Source organism: Carettochelys insculpta, chromosome 31 (genome assembly GCF_033958435.1).
Source record: "Carettochelys insculpta isolate YL-2023 chromosome 31, ASM3395843v1, whole genome shotgun sequence".
NCBI classification, from domain to species: domain Eukaryota; kingdom Metazoa; phylum Chordata; order Testudines; family Carettochelyidae; genus Carettochelys; species Carettochelys insculpta.
Window position 1 is genome coordinate 11,814,421 of NC_134167.1, and position 16,739 is coordinate 11,831,159.

A 16,739-nucleotide genomic window follows, 5' to 3' on the forward strand; every position below is an offset into this window, starting at 1 on the left:
AAATTCGAATCTGCATTTGGAATAAACTACTAGGCATTTAATTATGCCAGTTGATATGTAAATGTGCTCATGGAGCTGCTGATGATTTAAATTAAGTATCTGCTTCTTCTGCCTTCTGCCAACTGAAGCGGAGAGTTGAGAGCTAGAATTGAATTATTTAACCCTCGGTCACTTAACAACTGTCTTAAAGTCCAGATTTAGTTCAAGACACTGTAGATGGATTGTACCACTGGCTAGGGTATAAAATTCTTTCAGCTGGGAAACAGTATGCCTCCATGTTGCCTACATCGTAAAATATCCTGGAGTTTGTAGCTTCCGGAAGCAGCAAAACAGAAAAGAGGTCCCAGACAGCTTTGTTCTGAGGCAGTGACTTGCTTTAAATTGTTTCATTACACTAAACCAACAGTTTATATGTATGGTAGGTTTCTAGAGAGCTCTGGGGCTCTAACACTGTTCTGTAAGGCTATATCTACATAGCAGCATTATTCCTGAATAAGCTACTCCAGAAGTGGTATTCCATAATAGTTTATTCTGAAATAGCACAGCTCCATGCAAAATGCATTTTGAAATAGCGCTCAGTTATTTTGAAATAGAGCATCCACACACAATAGAGCCTATTTTGAAATAGAGCCATTAGACACACTATGGCTTATTTCAAAATAGTCACCATTCCTTGTACAAAGAGGTTTACCAATTTTGAAATAAGGCATCCACTATTTCAAAATAGTGGTTACATTGTGTAGACACTCACATAGTCATTTAAAAATGACATAGTTATTTTGCTGTGGAGACTTACCCTAAGAGCCCAGGCCATCAGAAACAGAAGCGATTTCTTCCCTGTGTGAAGTTGAGCAAGTCTCTCTGTCCCTCAGTATCTTTACTGCAAAAATAAATCCCTCCCTACCTCAGAAAAGAGTTGCAATTTTGCACTTAAAAATCTTGATAAAAGAAATGGAAAAGGAAAAAAATCATTGGAATCACTTTGTCACTGGGGAAAAAAATCATACAGAATGTTAAGCCAAAAATCTATCTTCTTTCAATGGAAAAACCTCCAGAAATATTGACTCAGTGCAGTTCTGTCAGCTGTGGCAAACCTGGGGCTTTAATTATCTTGTTTGTCTTCAAGGTAATGATGGTCATAAAATTGCTGTCAGACTATCTTTGGGTGAAGAAAAATCAGAATTAACATTTTAATAAACTTCTGCATGAGCAGTTTCTTAAAAGCCCTTTCAGAATATCCTATTTTTTTTTCTTCCTGTCTCAGCAGGCTGAGTCTTCTCCTATGATGCGTCTCTGCTCTCACCTCTTCCTTTTCAAATTCCTCTGGCATTCTTCTTCCCTATTCACCAGCTTGTCCGAAGCTTCTGATTTTTCTCAGAATTAATTGTGCAAAACACCTCCCAAGTCCCTTCTGTTAGTTAGTATTTCTGAGCGTATGTGGCTGGCGCTATCTTGTCAGTAGTTAAACTGCAAATGTACTCTGGGAATAGGGCCTGCTGCTTAGAATTAGAGGCTTTGTTTTGAGCAAAGAAGCTTTCCAAGTGTCTGTAAACTTCTTTCTATATTAAACTGCTGCTTAGTTTGAAGTATCTGCTATGCTAAAGCATTCTTAATATGCATTCTAGGAACTGCAGGGCAAGTCCTTTACTGGCTATCCCTCTCTCCTTAATGTAGCCTCCATAACTAAATTACTGAAAGGTAACTGGGTAAAAGTGGGTAAGCAGGGTGAGTGCATATAGGAGAGCACCCCTCCCCACTTTTGTTGCTCCTTGGCTCTATTAAAATATTCTTTATTGAGCTTGGGGCAATTCCACACATGGCCCTGTGCCAGGTTCAAGACCTGCACTGAGATCTGGCAACTGCAGTTTCATGCGAAAAGCAGACATACCTGCCAATGACAGAGGGGGGTCAGTTGCCTCAGAGCCCAGCATTTCGAAGGAGCCTGGAGCTCCAGCTGCTGCTACTTGGACAACAGCAGCCTGCCGGAGGTCTGGGCCCCTTTAAAGTGCCACAACAGCGCTGCTCTGTGGAGATGGGGGTGTGCTGCAGCCTGGGGGACACTGATGGCTGACTGCCCTAGGCCTTGCCCCTTCTGTTCCAGGCCCCGAGAGGAAGTAGTATGTTAAAGAAGTCTCTGAATGTAAGGGTCAGAGTCTACTCTGCCTCATTAGAGTTGCCAGCCCTTCAGAATTGCCCTGGGTGCCCCTAGGATGCCCCATGCAGGGGAACAGGGCTGCAGCAGGGAAAGATACCTCTCCCACAGCGCCAGCCCTGGTCTGCTATGGCTGAGGCAGCTCTGTCCTGTGGCCAGCAGGGAAATGGCCAGCTGTAGAGCCTGCTCCAAGGTGGGGGGACCACAGGGTTCCATCCACTGACCTGAGCACTGGCTCCACACTCTCATTGGCCAATGGGAACTGCAGGGGTGAGGAGGGTGCTTGCAGCTGAAAGCAATGCACCATGGAGCCTCATACTCCCCCTGCACCACCACCAGGAGCCTGACCTGCAAGAGCAGGAGAAGCAATGGCTGATGTGCCTTAGGTTGCCGAAGAGCCCACAGGATGCTGTTGAATGCTGCTTTAAATTAGGAGCTGGTCTGTTTTTTTGCTGGCAGATATCACCCCAGGAATTTGCCCAGAGTTAGTTGGCACAGAGATATTGTCAAGCATTCTCTGCTGCACCTCCTGAGATGTATGGCACAGAATCTGACCGTATCTGCTGACTTGAACACAAAATCGGTGGAGATCAAAGCCCTTAGGCCTGGCCTGCACTTACACAGTTTGGATGACGTGAGTTGTTTTGCATCAACCTAGCTGAGGAATTGTCTTCACTTACATTTGGCTCCTCCAAATGTAAGTGCTTCTGTATGTCGATTTATTGAGCAGTGTAGTCACAGCAGATGTGGTGAGGTCAGCACAGCATGAGCCTAGATGCCGCATTGCTTACGTCAACTCTTACTGGCTTTTAGGGGCTGTTCTGCAATGCCCTGTGCTGACAATACACTCAGTTCAAGCCCTCCTAGTGTGAGGTCCTGCTGACACACAAAGCCAAGCATAGTTTCACCAGGAGGGTGGTGAACCAGTGGAATGCATTACTGAGAGAGTTGGTGGAATCTCCATCCCTAGAGGTTTTTAAGTCCCATGACATAGTCCTGGCTGGGATGATTTAGTTGAGGTTGATCCTGCTTTAGGCAGGGGGCTGGACTAGATGACTTCCTGAGGTCCCTTCAAGCCCTAGGATTCTATGATTCTGTGAAGCATGTGCCCACAAGCAATTTAATATCTGCGGTAGCTGTGAGCATGTGCAGAGATGGCCTTAGATAGTCAAAGATGCAGCAAATCAAGGCAGAGTTTGCGTACAAGATTGCTAACTATGAAGGTTTAAAAATCAAGAGTCAGGCACCCAGAAATCAAGAGACTTTAAACAATAAACTCTGGGTTCTTGTTTGCCTCCTGCTCTGTCAGTCTTACTGGATCGTATTGTCAAGTTTGTCTTCACAATCCCAAAGAGGCGGAATGTTGTTTCTGTTTTAAATGCAAGTTGATGTTCTCACTGTAATCAACTGATGCTTGTAGCTGGAGTGTTTACAAATAAACACAGTGTACTGTGATACTCAAAAACATTGTAAGGCTTAAACTTTGGATGGTGATCCAGAAACGTGACAGTGCTTTGTGAAAAAGCATCATCTTGGTAACCTTGTAGTTATCTTCTTCTCTTGGTATTTTTCCAAGCATCTTTTGCACTCTGATAATTGTGCCACTGCTTCTTTTTGTTTCCCAGGTGAATGGAGTTTTCCATTCCAACATCCAAGAGGGAATTAGGCACTATTATGATGACCTGGATTTCAAGAACATTTTGGATTTTATACAACAAAAGGTTAGTATTACTTTTTTCTTTTTTTTTTTTTTTTTTGAAAGTAACGACATGTTATTGTAATGATTGACTTGGCAGGATAATTCAGACAATGCTTCAAGATGCGTCACCTGTGTTTCATTAAACAGCAACCAAAACTCACTAAGGGGGCTATTAATTGAAAACAGTTATTGATTTTTGTTCCTCGCTGAAAACAATGTCTTGTGACTATTAAACTGCAATTTCCATGAGTAAGGGGGAAATTTAAGCAATATATTTAAGATAGGTGATAATTTTCTTCCTCCCTGGAATTCATTGCCATGTTTTATTCAGTCTTTCTTAAAAATATTTGTTGATCAGCCAATTATTTTTGGTTCTGCAATGATCCAGGCCAGCCAACAGGTGCTTCAAAATTGCAAATCGCTCTGCTGCCAAGGATAAACATTCTTTCCGGTTTAGTGTCCTGTGCTTACTAGGAAGAATTTCACTCAGATATTTACACACAGACAAGGTGTGTGCAACCCACTCCAGGAGAAAGCCCCTTTGTGCTTGGAAAGAAGTTTTTATTTTTTTACCTTCAAGCATTCATGGATAATTTTTGTTGACTCCCCAGCATTGTCAGTTTTTATCACCTGTAATATTTTTTTTTTTTTTTTTTACAAAAAATAAGCTCTTTTTTCCCCAAAAACTTCATGACTATTGCAGTGAAGACTCAGAAATACAACATCTCATAAGCTGCTTCATGGGGGCTATGGGAGAAGGTTAAAGAGGACCCTAACTCTTCATATATACAACCCTTACGGACCCTACTACTATTGAAATTCAGTACTAACTATGTAGGTAAAATTGAAAAGCACCTCAGTGACTTAAGAACCCAAGTGCTTTAAGTTCATTTGAAAATCCCATCCTACATTCTTTATTAATTATCAAATAGTTACAACACTGAGAAAGCACGCCACGTTGCTCAGGATAGACTGCTTTGGGTAGGTACTAGAGCACTGGGATGGGATTCAGGAGGTTTAGGTTGCACAGATTGGACCTCTGAAATCTTGTAATCTCTGGTCAAGAAAACAACATCTGTTCTTGGACCAGAAAGCCCCAGTGGAAGTTGGGCTGGGCACCCAGGCTGGGCTGGTAAGAGGAGGACCGTCAGGCAGGGGGGTGGCACTCTGGCATTGGCCAATGAGTTTTGAAGCCATCAGATGAAGATCATGGGACAGGTCTGGAAGCAGCAGTATGTGGCTGGGAGCAACATTCGGGGCCAGGAATCCGCAGAAGACCAGCAGCCTTGCGGTGGCCAGGAAGTGCCAGAGGCTGGGAGTGGGCCCGGAGCCCGGAAGGAAGCCTAGGAGCGGGGACAGGGGCCAGCAGTGAACACTGACCTCTCCTGATCTACTAAAATTCCTGGTCTGGGACCACTAAAGGTTCCAAAGGCACAGAAACCAGGGAGGTGCAACCTGTATTTCCAACTCTGCTATTGGCCTGCAAGACACTTCCCCTCTGTGTGCCTCAGTTCCCCATCTGTGAAATAGTGATAATGCTACTTCCATTCCTCTGTTAAAGCTCTTTGCGATCTACTGAGGGAAAGTGCCCTATCAGAATGTGATCATTATTTATTCTCTAGAAGTGTCACGTATTTCTTTCCCTCTTTGTAAATTTCAGCTAACAGTAGAATTGTTTGCTCTTAGTTTGAGGAGGAAATCTGTGGTTTCCAGCACCAAATAAAATCCTTTGTACACACTAATATATATTTGAGAAGCTACCCAAATAAAAAAAAAGACGACTTTGTTCTATGCACAGTTGTTTGCTTTGTGCACATCTAAAGTATAACTGCTGCAAGTGACTGAATAAAAATGTACCTTCATATTTCCTTCCATGAATCTCTAGCATCTTAATTTTTCCCAAACGTTATTTACTATTGTATGAATCATAAAACTCCCAGTTTTAGTAGTCAAAGCAATGATGTCTCCGTCCATTACACCCTCCTAGTGCAAGGAATAAGCCATTATGTGCCATACTTCATAAGCACAACCCCTAATTTATGTGCAAATTAAAATTGCTAGTAAAGGGAAGACTGATCATTGCTGTTGGCAATAAAGTGTTATGTAATCTTCATCCTCTTAACTTGAGGTTTCAAGCAAGGTTCCAGCCATAAAGTGTGTTTGAAATGGTTAGTAACAAAATACAATAGCCAAGTACTTTGCCCCTTTTTTCCTTCTTTAAATTAAACAAGTATGAGCTGTTCATCCACAAAACACCTTCATATAACTGGTCTTTCCCATCCTCTGTTCTGCACTGTCTTCTCCCACCATCCCTGGCTTCCCCATATATCTGCAGTATCTTAAGCTTGAATACCATCGTTGTTTTATTTCTCAACCATGCCAAGTACCTAGTCTTGGCTAGCTAAATCTCCAGAGTGCTTTTTTATGACAACAGGAGTGCTTTCTACAAATCTGTCAGAGCTTTGCCATTGACAATCCCATGTGTAGTTAAGGCTGTGAGGGAAAAGTCCTTGAAGGTCCCTGTTAAGCATTTACTGGTGGCTCATGTCTTGTGTTCCCTCAGGGGGAGTACACAGGACTTCTTTCAGTATCCTTCCCATGGTTTTTGGTTTGTTTGTTTGTTTGTTTGTTGAGTCCAGCACGCAGCGTAAAGCAGAATGTGTGTCTATGCTGCAAAAAATACCCCCAATAGCAAGTCTGAGCCTGGCTCAGACAAAACCTTGCAGAATTTCAGAGTCTAGGCTCTAGTCCGAGCCCAAATAGCTAACATACAGTTTCAGCCATAAATCGTGAGCCTGATTCACTGCTGGGGTCTGTTCTTTAAGGTTTTGCTGGCATAGCTGTGTGGGCTGGCAGTCGAGGGAGGAGAGGGAGGGAAAAATCACACTCTTTAGCTGACATAGTTAGGCCAGCACTCCTCTGCCCTTCTCTGTTATGGACTCAAGTACACTGACATATGAGTGCTTTTGCCAGTATAGCCAATGTTATTCAGGCAGATGCTGTAGCTTATATCAGCAAACAAACTTATAATGCTGGCATATGCAGCATTTCCAGTTAGGAGTCCTTCCCCTCCTAGCCATACCAGTTAAGACTCTTTCAGGTAGTTAAGCCCTTGCTTCAGTTTATCTTTAACCTATTCCTAATCAGTTTATCCTAAACTGAAATAAGAGTGTCTACACACACTTGCATTGGGTTTAACTAAACTGGATTAAAGTAACACATTTTAATTAATCTGGTGCATAGGTGCTCCACATAAAACATATAACTGTTCCGTGGTTTCATGGGCTACGGTCACACTACAGTGATCTGTCGACAGAAGTCACTGTGGGAAGAGATTTCCCAACAAAACTTCTGTTGATCGAGTGCGGCCACACACAAAAGCCAGTCGAGAGAGCACGCCACTCTGTTAGCAAAACAGGACTGCCTAGCCAGTCTCTTGACAAAACAGGCACCCAGAAGCACAGCAGACAGGGCTGCCCATTGTCCTGGATGCCCTGTCTGTCAAGAGAAGGTCCCCTAGAGCATCCACACAGATTTATTGTCGACAGATTCTGCTGACAGCAGCATTATGCCTCATGGCTGAGGATCTGGCAAAAGTGCTGAGTTTTGTTGACAAACTGTCAACAAAATGTATTTTGTGTGTGAACGTTCCACCGGTTTTGTTAACAAAACCAGGGTTTTGTTGACAAAACTCACTAGTGTAACTGAAGCCAAAAAGTTTAAGAAACACTGGTGTAGATGTAGCTTAAGTGACTCCTACCACTGGAAATCCATCTTTCAGGCATCCTAGAACTATTTCCTCCCCTGCTTGATGGTTCTTTTCTGAGGAATAGTTCATTAGAAACAAATGGGAAAATTTCTATAACAAGTTACTCACTTAGCTCAGATTTACTATTTGCACATACAATACATTGTTCATGTCCTATTCTTTAGCTTGCAAATCCACTGTTTGCCTACAAATGGGTATTTCTCTTACAAACATGTTTTTCCTTTTTAGTCTCTCTTAGGAGCAGATGAAAGGTTTCTTTCCCCAGTCTTGCTCATTACCCTGTGTCTCTTTGAATCTGATGCTAGGATGTGTGCATTTGTTTGAACAACACACACTAACAACTATCTAAAAAGATAGGATTGTTATACCACTGTCCGATTTCTTACAATCCTACAATCCTTGTTTTTCATCAGCATGGATTGTTTCTGATAATGTGACCCATCAGGTTATAGCCATTGGGTTCCATCAAAGTGTAGCAAGTAACAAAAAAAACAAAACAAAAAAAACCCCCAAAAAACAAACAAGCTCTTATGCTTCTTTCAGATCTAAAAAACACATTTAAGCACGTGGTGTCTTGCAAGAAGTACATAGTGGCACCATAAATATCTGGGAATACACCTTAAAAGGGAGGTCTACACTAGATGGGATACATCTCTAAGTAAACTATCACCATTTCAGGTTTGTCTCTACTAGCAGGTGGATCGATGCTGCTGTGATGGATTCACTGGGGGTTGATTTGAGTGGGTTGAGTATGACTCAAGAAATCAACCTCTGAGCATGCATTCACTGATGATGCTGCTCTCACTGCCCTTGTGGTGTGTGTGAAAGAGGCAAGCACTATTACTGCTGTACCCCTGTAGTCATCTCTGTCATGTTGCTTGTGGGAGGGGTAAGAAAGCGAATCAGGGCTTGGGAGTGGGAGGGGCCCGTAATAGAGATCACCACGATTTTAATAGTATGGGGTCTGATCATGGGACAAGGACCTCTCAACCTTCAAAACAATAGCTGGGAATTCTTATTCAAAATCCATAGACAAGGCTGCATCTTGCAGTGAGTCATAGATAAATGATAGTTTATAGCTAGGCAACGTACTTTCCTTTAAAAGTTCCTTTAAAAGTTCAGTTTATCAGAGATAAGAGGATAGGGAAAGCGATCGTTGCATTCAAGACTTTGTCCCATATGGAGTTCACAAATAATATCTCCGAAGACAAAACTGCAGATCTTCACCACAAATATGAAGAGCGTGCTCTGGTATGGATGCAAGAACTGGGATACTAAAAAGTCTTCAAATGGCAAGCTACAGCCATTCTATAAACAGATTTCTCTGAGGTACATCCTTTGCATGAAATGGCCAGGCTTGCTCACAAAGGAGATTTGGAACACAGCAGGACAAGAACCACCTGACATTCAAATAAAGAGAAGACAGTGGGGAAGGCTAGGCCACACACTCAGAAAATCATCATCCAGCATAGTCTATCAAGCTCTCAAATGGAACCCGCAAGGAAAACGCAAAAGAAGAAGACCTCAGACAAAGTGGAGAAGATCTACTGAGACTGAAGGACAACAACTGGGGTACTCCTGGGGTCAGCTAGAAGTTTTGTACCAAAACAAGAATGACATAGAGGAGACTTGTAGATGACCTATGTGCCCCTTGGAGTTCAAGGGTTTAAGTCAAGTCATCTGCAGTGCATATCCATCAAACCAATAAACACGTCTACCTAATATTATATACAAAGCAAGAATCATAATAACATTTTTACTCAACTTTCAAAACAGGATATACAAATATAGTATTAGAACTAGTTTTAAAGTGTGAGTAAGCATAGTTGAAGTGATAAATACAGTGTTACTGTCCTTTGACGTTTTGGGAGTCTGGATTTTAATATTCCTAAAACTTGGAAGTGAATTTGGATTCAACTAAGTGGTATCTGCCATGAAGTGTGGCTCATAATCTGAATGCTGTTTAGACAGGGGAGGAAGATACGTTTGTCATAGGCTGGGATTGATATAGATCAAACTCTTAAGTAAATTGTGTTAAAGAAACATACAAGTCTGTGACATAAACAAATACTAGCATCTGTTTCAAACACCACATACTTGGCTAAGGATAAGCCAGGGAAGGAAGAATATATTAAATGGGGTTGCTTTAAAAAAAAAAAAAAAAAAAGCCTATTTTTCCCCACTCTCCTGGAAGAGAACCAGAGAGGCTTGCAGAGAAGCGTCAGGTAAGACTCAAGTTGACTTAGGTAAATAATCATCTCTTGGGTGGGCTGTAACTCTGACACAGCAAATTCAGAAACTGAGACAATATACCTGGGGTTGGCAAATGCCTGTTAAATGGCTTCATTACCACTGGAATGGCTCACAGGCTCCATGTTCTGCTAGTAGCTCTGGCAGGCTTTTTGCTTTTCAGGTAACTAGAGTCTCACAGGAGGAAGCTGAGCCACAGAACATTGTTAGGAAGAGCATGTGGGTGGACAGTGAGACCCTGAGTGGCCCCAAATTGCAGTTGCCCTATGTAGCTGCATATGAATAGGGGTGGCCTTGAGGGCTTGGAACACCTTTAATAAATGTCCCCAAAGGTCCCCAGTTGTCCTACGATTTGCATTATACTCTTTGTCAAACAAAGCTGTTCTGCAGCCTGCCAGTCTCCAGCTGTCTGCCTTACTGCTTACAGAGCCCTTCAAAGGGGCCAAGTGAACCAGAGGCCAATAATCGGGACATGTAGCGCTGTGGATTTCAAGTATGGATGGTTTTCAATCCTTGTCTTTGATTTGTTTTATCTCATTTGAGCTCATTTGCCAGTGGTGGCATGGATGACCACAACACTTCCCAAACTTTCGCCAAGTATTTTTAGTCTTGGCAGGGTCTGACTGGGTTACAGAGACCAGCCTGTCCTCTTGATCCTAGAGGGTGATGCTTGTAATTCAGAGGCAAAAGTGAATGCGTGCTGCTCCCAACACTATATTTCTCTCTCTCTCTGTGTATATATATTCATGTGAATACAGACAAGGTTTTAGTCTCTGTGGCTGTCACACTGCCCCCTTTAAAGGGCACTAAGTCAATTTATGAGTCATGTGAAAATAGTTTATTTCTGAACTAAATTAACTAAAAAGATTAATTTAAGCCCAATAAATCTCACAGTTACCATAAGTTACATTTTACTTAACTAGCCCGTGCAATCTCATTCTCAGGCCCTAATGTGGGAGGAAAGAGAAGAATGGTTGTTGTAAAACTAATTAATTGTAAACTATTTCCCTTCTGCAGATTTCTTGCATTGTCAGCTGCAAGATGAGCGTCAATTATACAATTATAACTCACTCCAGCACATTCTGTTTCAAGTGCAAATCTCTCCGATAGGAAAATAATATTGTTCTTGGAATCCAAATAGAAAGAGAAATCAAGTCATCAGTTGTGAAAAATCAGTGTATTCAGCTGTGGTGCAATGTGCAAAATCGTTTTTTGTAGTCCATGCTAAAGACTGGGTGGCTGCCAGGGGAGTCTCTCTTTGGTTTCTGGGAAATCACAAACCAACTTTGAAGCTATTTGGCATGATAACAGCCTTCTGTTCAGAGAAAATGAGGGAGCAGGTAAATGTTCATTTGTTTAGTGATATCATCATGATCAACAACAACCATGGGCTCAGTGCCCACTGATGTCCGATGACTCCCTCACTATTTCCTTCCATCTTTCCCTGTCCAGTGCAGAGTGGCTTAGTTTCTGTAGACTAGCTCTGCACCAAACTATTATATCATCCATCCATTCATTCTCTGTGGGGTCTGCCTCTCCTATTCGAATCGTGCATTTTGCTGAAAACCAGGGTCTTGATATTTCATTTGTCATTCATTCTGCAGATATGCCCAAATAGCTGTAACTTCCATTGTATAATCTTCTGCAGTAGGTTCTCTTTTGGCTGTATCTTTCTGTGTAATTCCTCATTGGTGACCTTCTGCATCCATCCTATTCTCAAACTCCTCTCAAATACCAATATCCTTCTCTTTGAATCTTTCATGATCACCCATGTCTCACGTCTGTACAACATGCTGCTGAATACACATTTTCAAGATGCTCAGCTTTGTTCCTAAGCTAATTGCTTTCCTTTTCCAGATCTTATCCATCGCCTTCAAACTTGCTCTTGCTTTGACTATTCTAGTCATTATTTCCTTCTTAGTCTAGATCGTATGTTATGTTGCTTCCCAGATATGTGAAGTTCTCTACATCCTCTATGAATTTAGTGTTAGCTGAAACAGAAATCACCACTCCATATTCCAAATGGTGCAAGGTTGGAGTAGGAGTTGAGCCATATGATCTGAGGGTTTTTCTCAGAAGACAGAATGGAAATATAGCAGCTGTACATTATTTGATGAAATTGCATATGTTTCTATGTGTCTATGATGAGATAACTGGATTTGTAGATCTGGGGAAGGTGGTGGATGTGATATATCTTGATTTTTAACAAAGCTTTTGATACATTCTCCCCCAGTGTTCTTGCCAGTAAGTTAAAGAATCTGGCTTGTATGAATGAACTAGCAGACGGATAGACCATTGGGCTCAAGAGGTAGTGATCAACAGCTCAGGGTCTCATTGGCATCAAGCAGAGTGCCCTAGGGGTTGGTCCTGGAGCCAGTTTTGTTCAACATCTTCATTAATGTTCTGGATGGTGGAATGGATTGCACCCTCAGCAAGTTCATGGATGACATGAAGCTGGGAGTTGAGGTAGATATGCTTGAGGACAGTGGTAGGCTCCAGAGTGACCTGGATAAACTGGAGACTTTGCCCAAAAGAAATCTCCTGAGGTTCAGCCAAGACAAGTGCAGAGTCCTGTGCTTAGGACAGAAATATTGCATGTATTGCCACAGTCTGGGAACCGACTGGCTACATTGAGGTTCTGCAGAAAAGAGCCTGGGGATTACAGTGAATGACAAGCTGGGTATGATTCAACAGTGTGCTCTTGTTGCCAAGAAAGCTAACCACATATTGAGCTGCATAATAGGAGAACTTCCAAAAGATTGAGGGAAATGATTATTCCCTTCTATTCAGCATGGATGAGGTCACATCTGGAGTATTGTGTCCAGGTTTGAACCCTTCACCCCCACTACAGAAAGGATGTGGATGCACTGGAGACAGTCCAGCAGAGGGCAACAAAAAATATTAGGGGCTGTGGCACATGACTTAAGAGAAGAGGCTGAGAGATTTGGGCTTCCTTAATGTGCCAAAGAGTGAGAGGGGATTTGGTAGCAGCCTTCAACTACCTAAGGGGCTAAGGGTTTTCCAAAGAGGATGGAGAGAAGCTGTTCTCGGTGGCTGATGACAGAAGCAATGCTCCCAAGTTGCAGTGGGGGAGGTCAAAATTGGATATTAGGAAAAAGTATTTTAAAAGGAGAATGGTGGAGCTGTAGAATAGGTTGCATAGGAAGGTGGTGGAATATCCACCTTTAGAGGCTTTTAAGGCCAGGCTTGTCAAAGCCCAGGCTGTAATGATTTAGTTGGGGTTGGTCCTGCTTTGAGTAGAGAATTGAACTAGATGACCTCCTGAGATCTCTTCCATCCTTAATCTTCTATTATTCTAACACAGAGGCTGCTGGAGGCAAGAAAATAGAGAGCCAGGAGATAACACAGTTAATGTAGCCTTGAAAGAACTTTTTGGGCAGAATACCGGTTGGAAAGAGGTTAGGAAACGTGAACAGGAAAGTAACTCCTTTCAGAGAACCTGGAATTTGTGTATGTTCTTTATAAATAAATTTGATTGCAATAAATATCTGACTTTCATCAGTTTCTTCTCCTAATGGAAACAATCCAAAAAGCCCTAAATATTGGTTAACCACTTGGGCCAAAATCAGTAGTAGTCTAATACAGTTTTTCTTAAACTTCTTGAGATCACGGAACACCAAACTGTAATATTTTTATGTGGAACATCTATGAAAATTTTGTTCCAAAAAATTGTTGTCAGACAAATTAAAAAAAAGGAAAAGAAACCTCCAAAAATAACAAAACCAAAATGAAGTAATTTAATCAGGTATCATAGCAACTAACTAGTTACACTGTATCCTGTTTTAATAAGAGAAATATATACAACCAGTGTATGGTATCAACAAAGTGTCAGGCACTCACAGCACACCTGCCAGTTGTTCATGAAACACCTGTTTTCCACTAACATAATTTAAGCAACACTGATCTAACTCATCAAAAAGTTGCATCTGACACTGCTAAGAAGATATGGAACGAGAGTTGATCCATCTAAAAGGGATCTTCTTATAGAGTTCAAAAAGACGCATCAAATAGTCTGTCCCTTCTGGTTATTGGCAGAATTGTCCCTGTATGGTCTCCAGTGGTTTGTCCTGTTTTAAATGAACTGAGATGTGGGGGCCACCTCTCATGATCATTATAGGATACCAGATCTCAGTGTATGTGTGGTATCTGAGACCTTACTGCAAGTGAATTGACAACTCCAGCTAGTGGGATGTCATGTGGCCAGTTTCTTTGGTCAGCAATTTCTCGTAGTTGTACACAGATGCATACTCTTGTAGCATCCAAATGTCTCTAGGAAAACGTGTGTGATAAATCTTACATTAAAGCCTTTGGGCCTTTCAGAACAAGCTGCTGAAAGGATTTTGTGCAATTCTCATTGTTCACAGCAGACTGACTCCTGCTTCTGTTGCCTTGTATTTGTTGCTCTATTGAGCAAGAAATAATTTGAGCTCTTTGCAATGTTTGTTCCACAAACTAACTTTTGGAACCCTAGCTGTGCCCAAAAGAGTGATGGGCTTGGATGTTATATGTATATGTGTCTTGAAAATATTCAGTATTTAAACATTACTTGAGCTTTCCTATTATTCCGCTTCAGTGCTTCAGTATGTCAAGACTGTCTTGCTAATTTGAGCCTGTTCTTAGCCTCAAAATCCAGACAGATAGTCATCTTCAAAGTTTGGAAAAACAAATGCTGCACTTGCACTGAAACTAAGGCTACGTCTACACAGCAGCGTTATTCTGAAAAAAATCCATCCTTGAACAGCTATTCTGAAATAGCTTATTTCAGAATAATACAGCTACACACAAGAATGCATTTTGAAACATCAGCCAGGTATTTCAAAACAGCACAGTACCTATTTCAGAATAGTGCCCTTGGCCGCCATTATGGTTTCTTTCGAAATAGTGCTATTCCCTGTCTTAACAGTGCCTATGTCAAAATAGTTATTTCAAAATAAGCATTATTTCACCTGCAATGAGGTTTATGAAAATCGATATCATGTGCCCGCTAGTTTGAATTTGAAATAACGTGTGCGCCGTATAGAAGCTCACAAAGTTATTTTGAAATAACTGCTCTTATCTCGATATAACTTTTCTGTGGGGCCATAGCCTGAGGCTAAGTCTACACCGAGCTTTCTGTTTCGCGGTAAATTTGTCAGTCCATGTCTTGTAGCTTGAATAAGGATTCCCCTTATTTGTTAAATGCTAAAAATATTTCTCATGCTGCAGACCTGTTGGTATTTATCACTTGTTTGTGATGCATTTTCTCTTCCTTTGTTTGCCACAGTTCTCTTGCTGTGGAGGTGATGAGTATAAAGACTGGAATGTCAATCAGTACCATTCATGCAACAGCAGTGGTCCTCTTGCTTGTGGAGTTCCATATACTTGCTGTATCAAGAAGGTAAGGGAAAATGAGCAGTTAAGACAAGAAGTTGAAGCGTGTTAATCAAAACAGTCCTATAACAATTCCCTCGGGCCTTCTACAGGTTGAACCTCTCTCGTCTGGCACTCTTGTCTGGCAACATCTGTAATCCAGAATTGTTTTAGTTAGCTGGACAGTCATTTATTCTGGGTGTGACCAAGTTTCCCATGGTCCAGTAAAGTTTATTTACAGCCATTGGTCCTGGTTCTCAGTGTTCGGGATTGTTATTTAGCTCTAATTTACCCCCTAAATGTCTTCGCAGAACCCAGTAAGCAGAGGAAGTGTCAGTAATGGGTAATGTGGCTAGACAATTGACTTCCTGTGGTCTGGCAAATTCTCTTGTTTGGCACCAGAGTGCCAGACTAGAGAGGTTCAACCTGTAGTATATGACTCCTCTGTCACTTCTTACAATGTGGCCCCGGTAGGAGAGCCCTTTTCTCTGCTTATCGTTCTTTCTATAATAGACTTCGTATTTCTCTTCACCTTTTCTCACATAGAGACTCCTTTTTCTTCTCCTGCCTCTCTATGTGTCAATTTTCTCTCTCGAGCTCTCCCCTTAGCCTTTTTATAGACTATCATGCATTTCTCACTTGAATTCACCAGGTGACAACTCCATTTCACAGCAACTTTTGAGTGACTGACAATTTTTTTCATTCTCCTTTGGCTTGAAAACAAAACCTTCTTTAAGGGTTTCATGAAATGTTGGCATGTGTTATTCACCCTCAGTAGTCTGGGGATTCCAGGAACTGGCCTGACATTGAGAGCAGTTTTTTTGTTTTTATCCAGGATTACTCTAAATCAGGCAGAGTGGGAACTTGAACTTAGATTTCCCACCAGTTAGGTCAGTAGCTGTATCACCCAGCTCTAGAGCAGTGGTGGGAAACCTGCAGACCACTGAGACTCCACCTGCAGCCCACAGGCCCCCTGGCTGCTCCTCACCCCCAAGTGCCTCTGATATACTGGTGCACTATAGCCTTACATTTCCTACTCCTTATCCTGTCTCCCAGCACTTTGAGTGCCCCTCCCAGATCTGAAATGAGGAAAATCAGCTGTTTGTAGCATTCCTGCTCTGGGAGGAAGGGAAAGGAGGGAGGGTGGAATGCACATCACATGATTTGTATGCTCTGAAAGTGCTGAGGGGGAGGGGGAAGGAGCAGGTAAGTGCAAGGTTTGGATACATCAGTTTGCAAGAGGCACATGGGGGAGGAGGCATGGGGCGGGGGCCAGTGGGCTGTGGACTCATGCGGCCCACTGGGGTGAAGAAAAGAGACAAATGAAGTCCACCACGATTCCTGGTTGCCCATCCCTGCTCTAGAGTCTTTCTTAAAACTAACCTAAAGTTTCAGCATAACTGCAGGTTTTGAATTCAGACCAGCTCTGTTTGTCACCCCAAGTAGACCAAGCGTTGATCAGAATTCTGCTTGCCAGGCACCCCTCTATGCTCCCCCTG

The 16,739-nt window shown here is 42.1% G+C and overlaps 1 protein-coding gene across 1 annotated transcript in view; it reads left to right on the forward strand.

Annotated features, from left to right (window-relative positions):
* The window catches only part of LOC142004191 (tetraspanin-15-like), a 160,905-nt gene that overhangs the window by 88,093 nt on the left and 56,073 nt on the right, over window positions 1–16,739 (forward strand). The window contains exons 4-5 of the mRNA XM_074981679.1: window positions 3,778–3,873; window positions 15,155–15,268. Coding sequence (XP_074837780.1) covers window positions 3,778–3,873; window positions 15,155–15,268 — 210 coding nt within the window. The remainder of the gene's footprint in view (window positions 1–3,777; window positions 3,874–15,154; window positions 15,269–16,739) is intronic.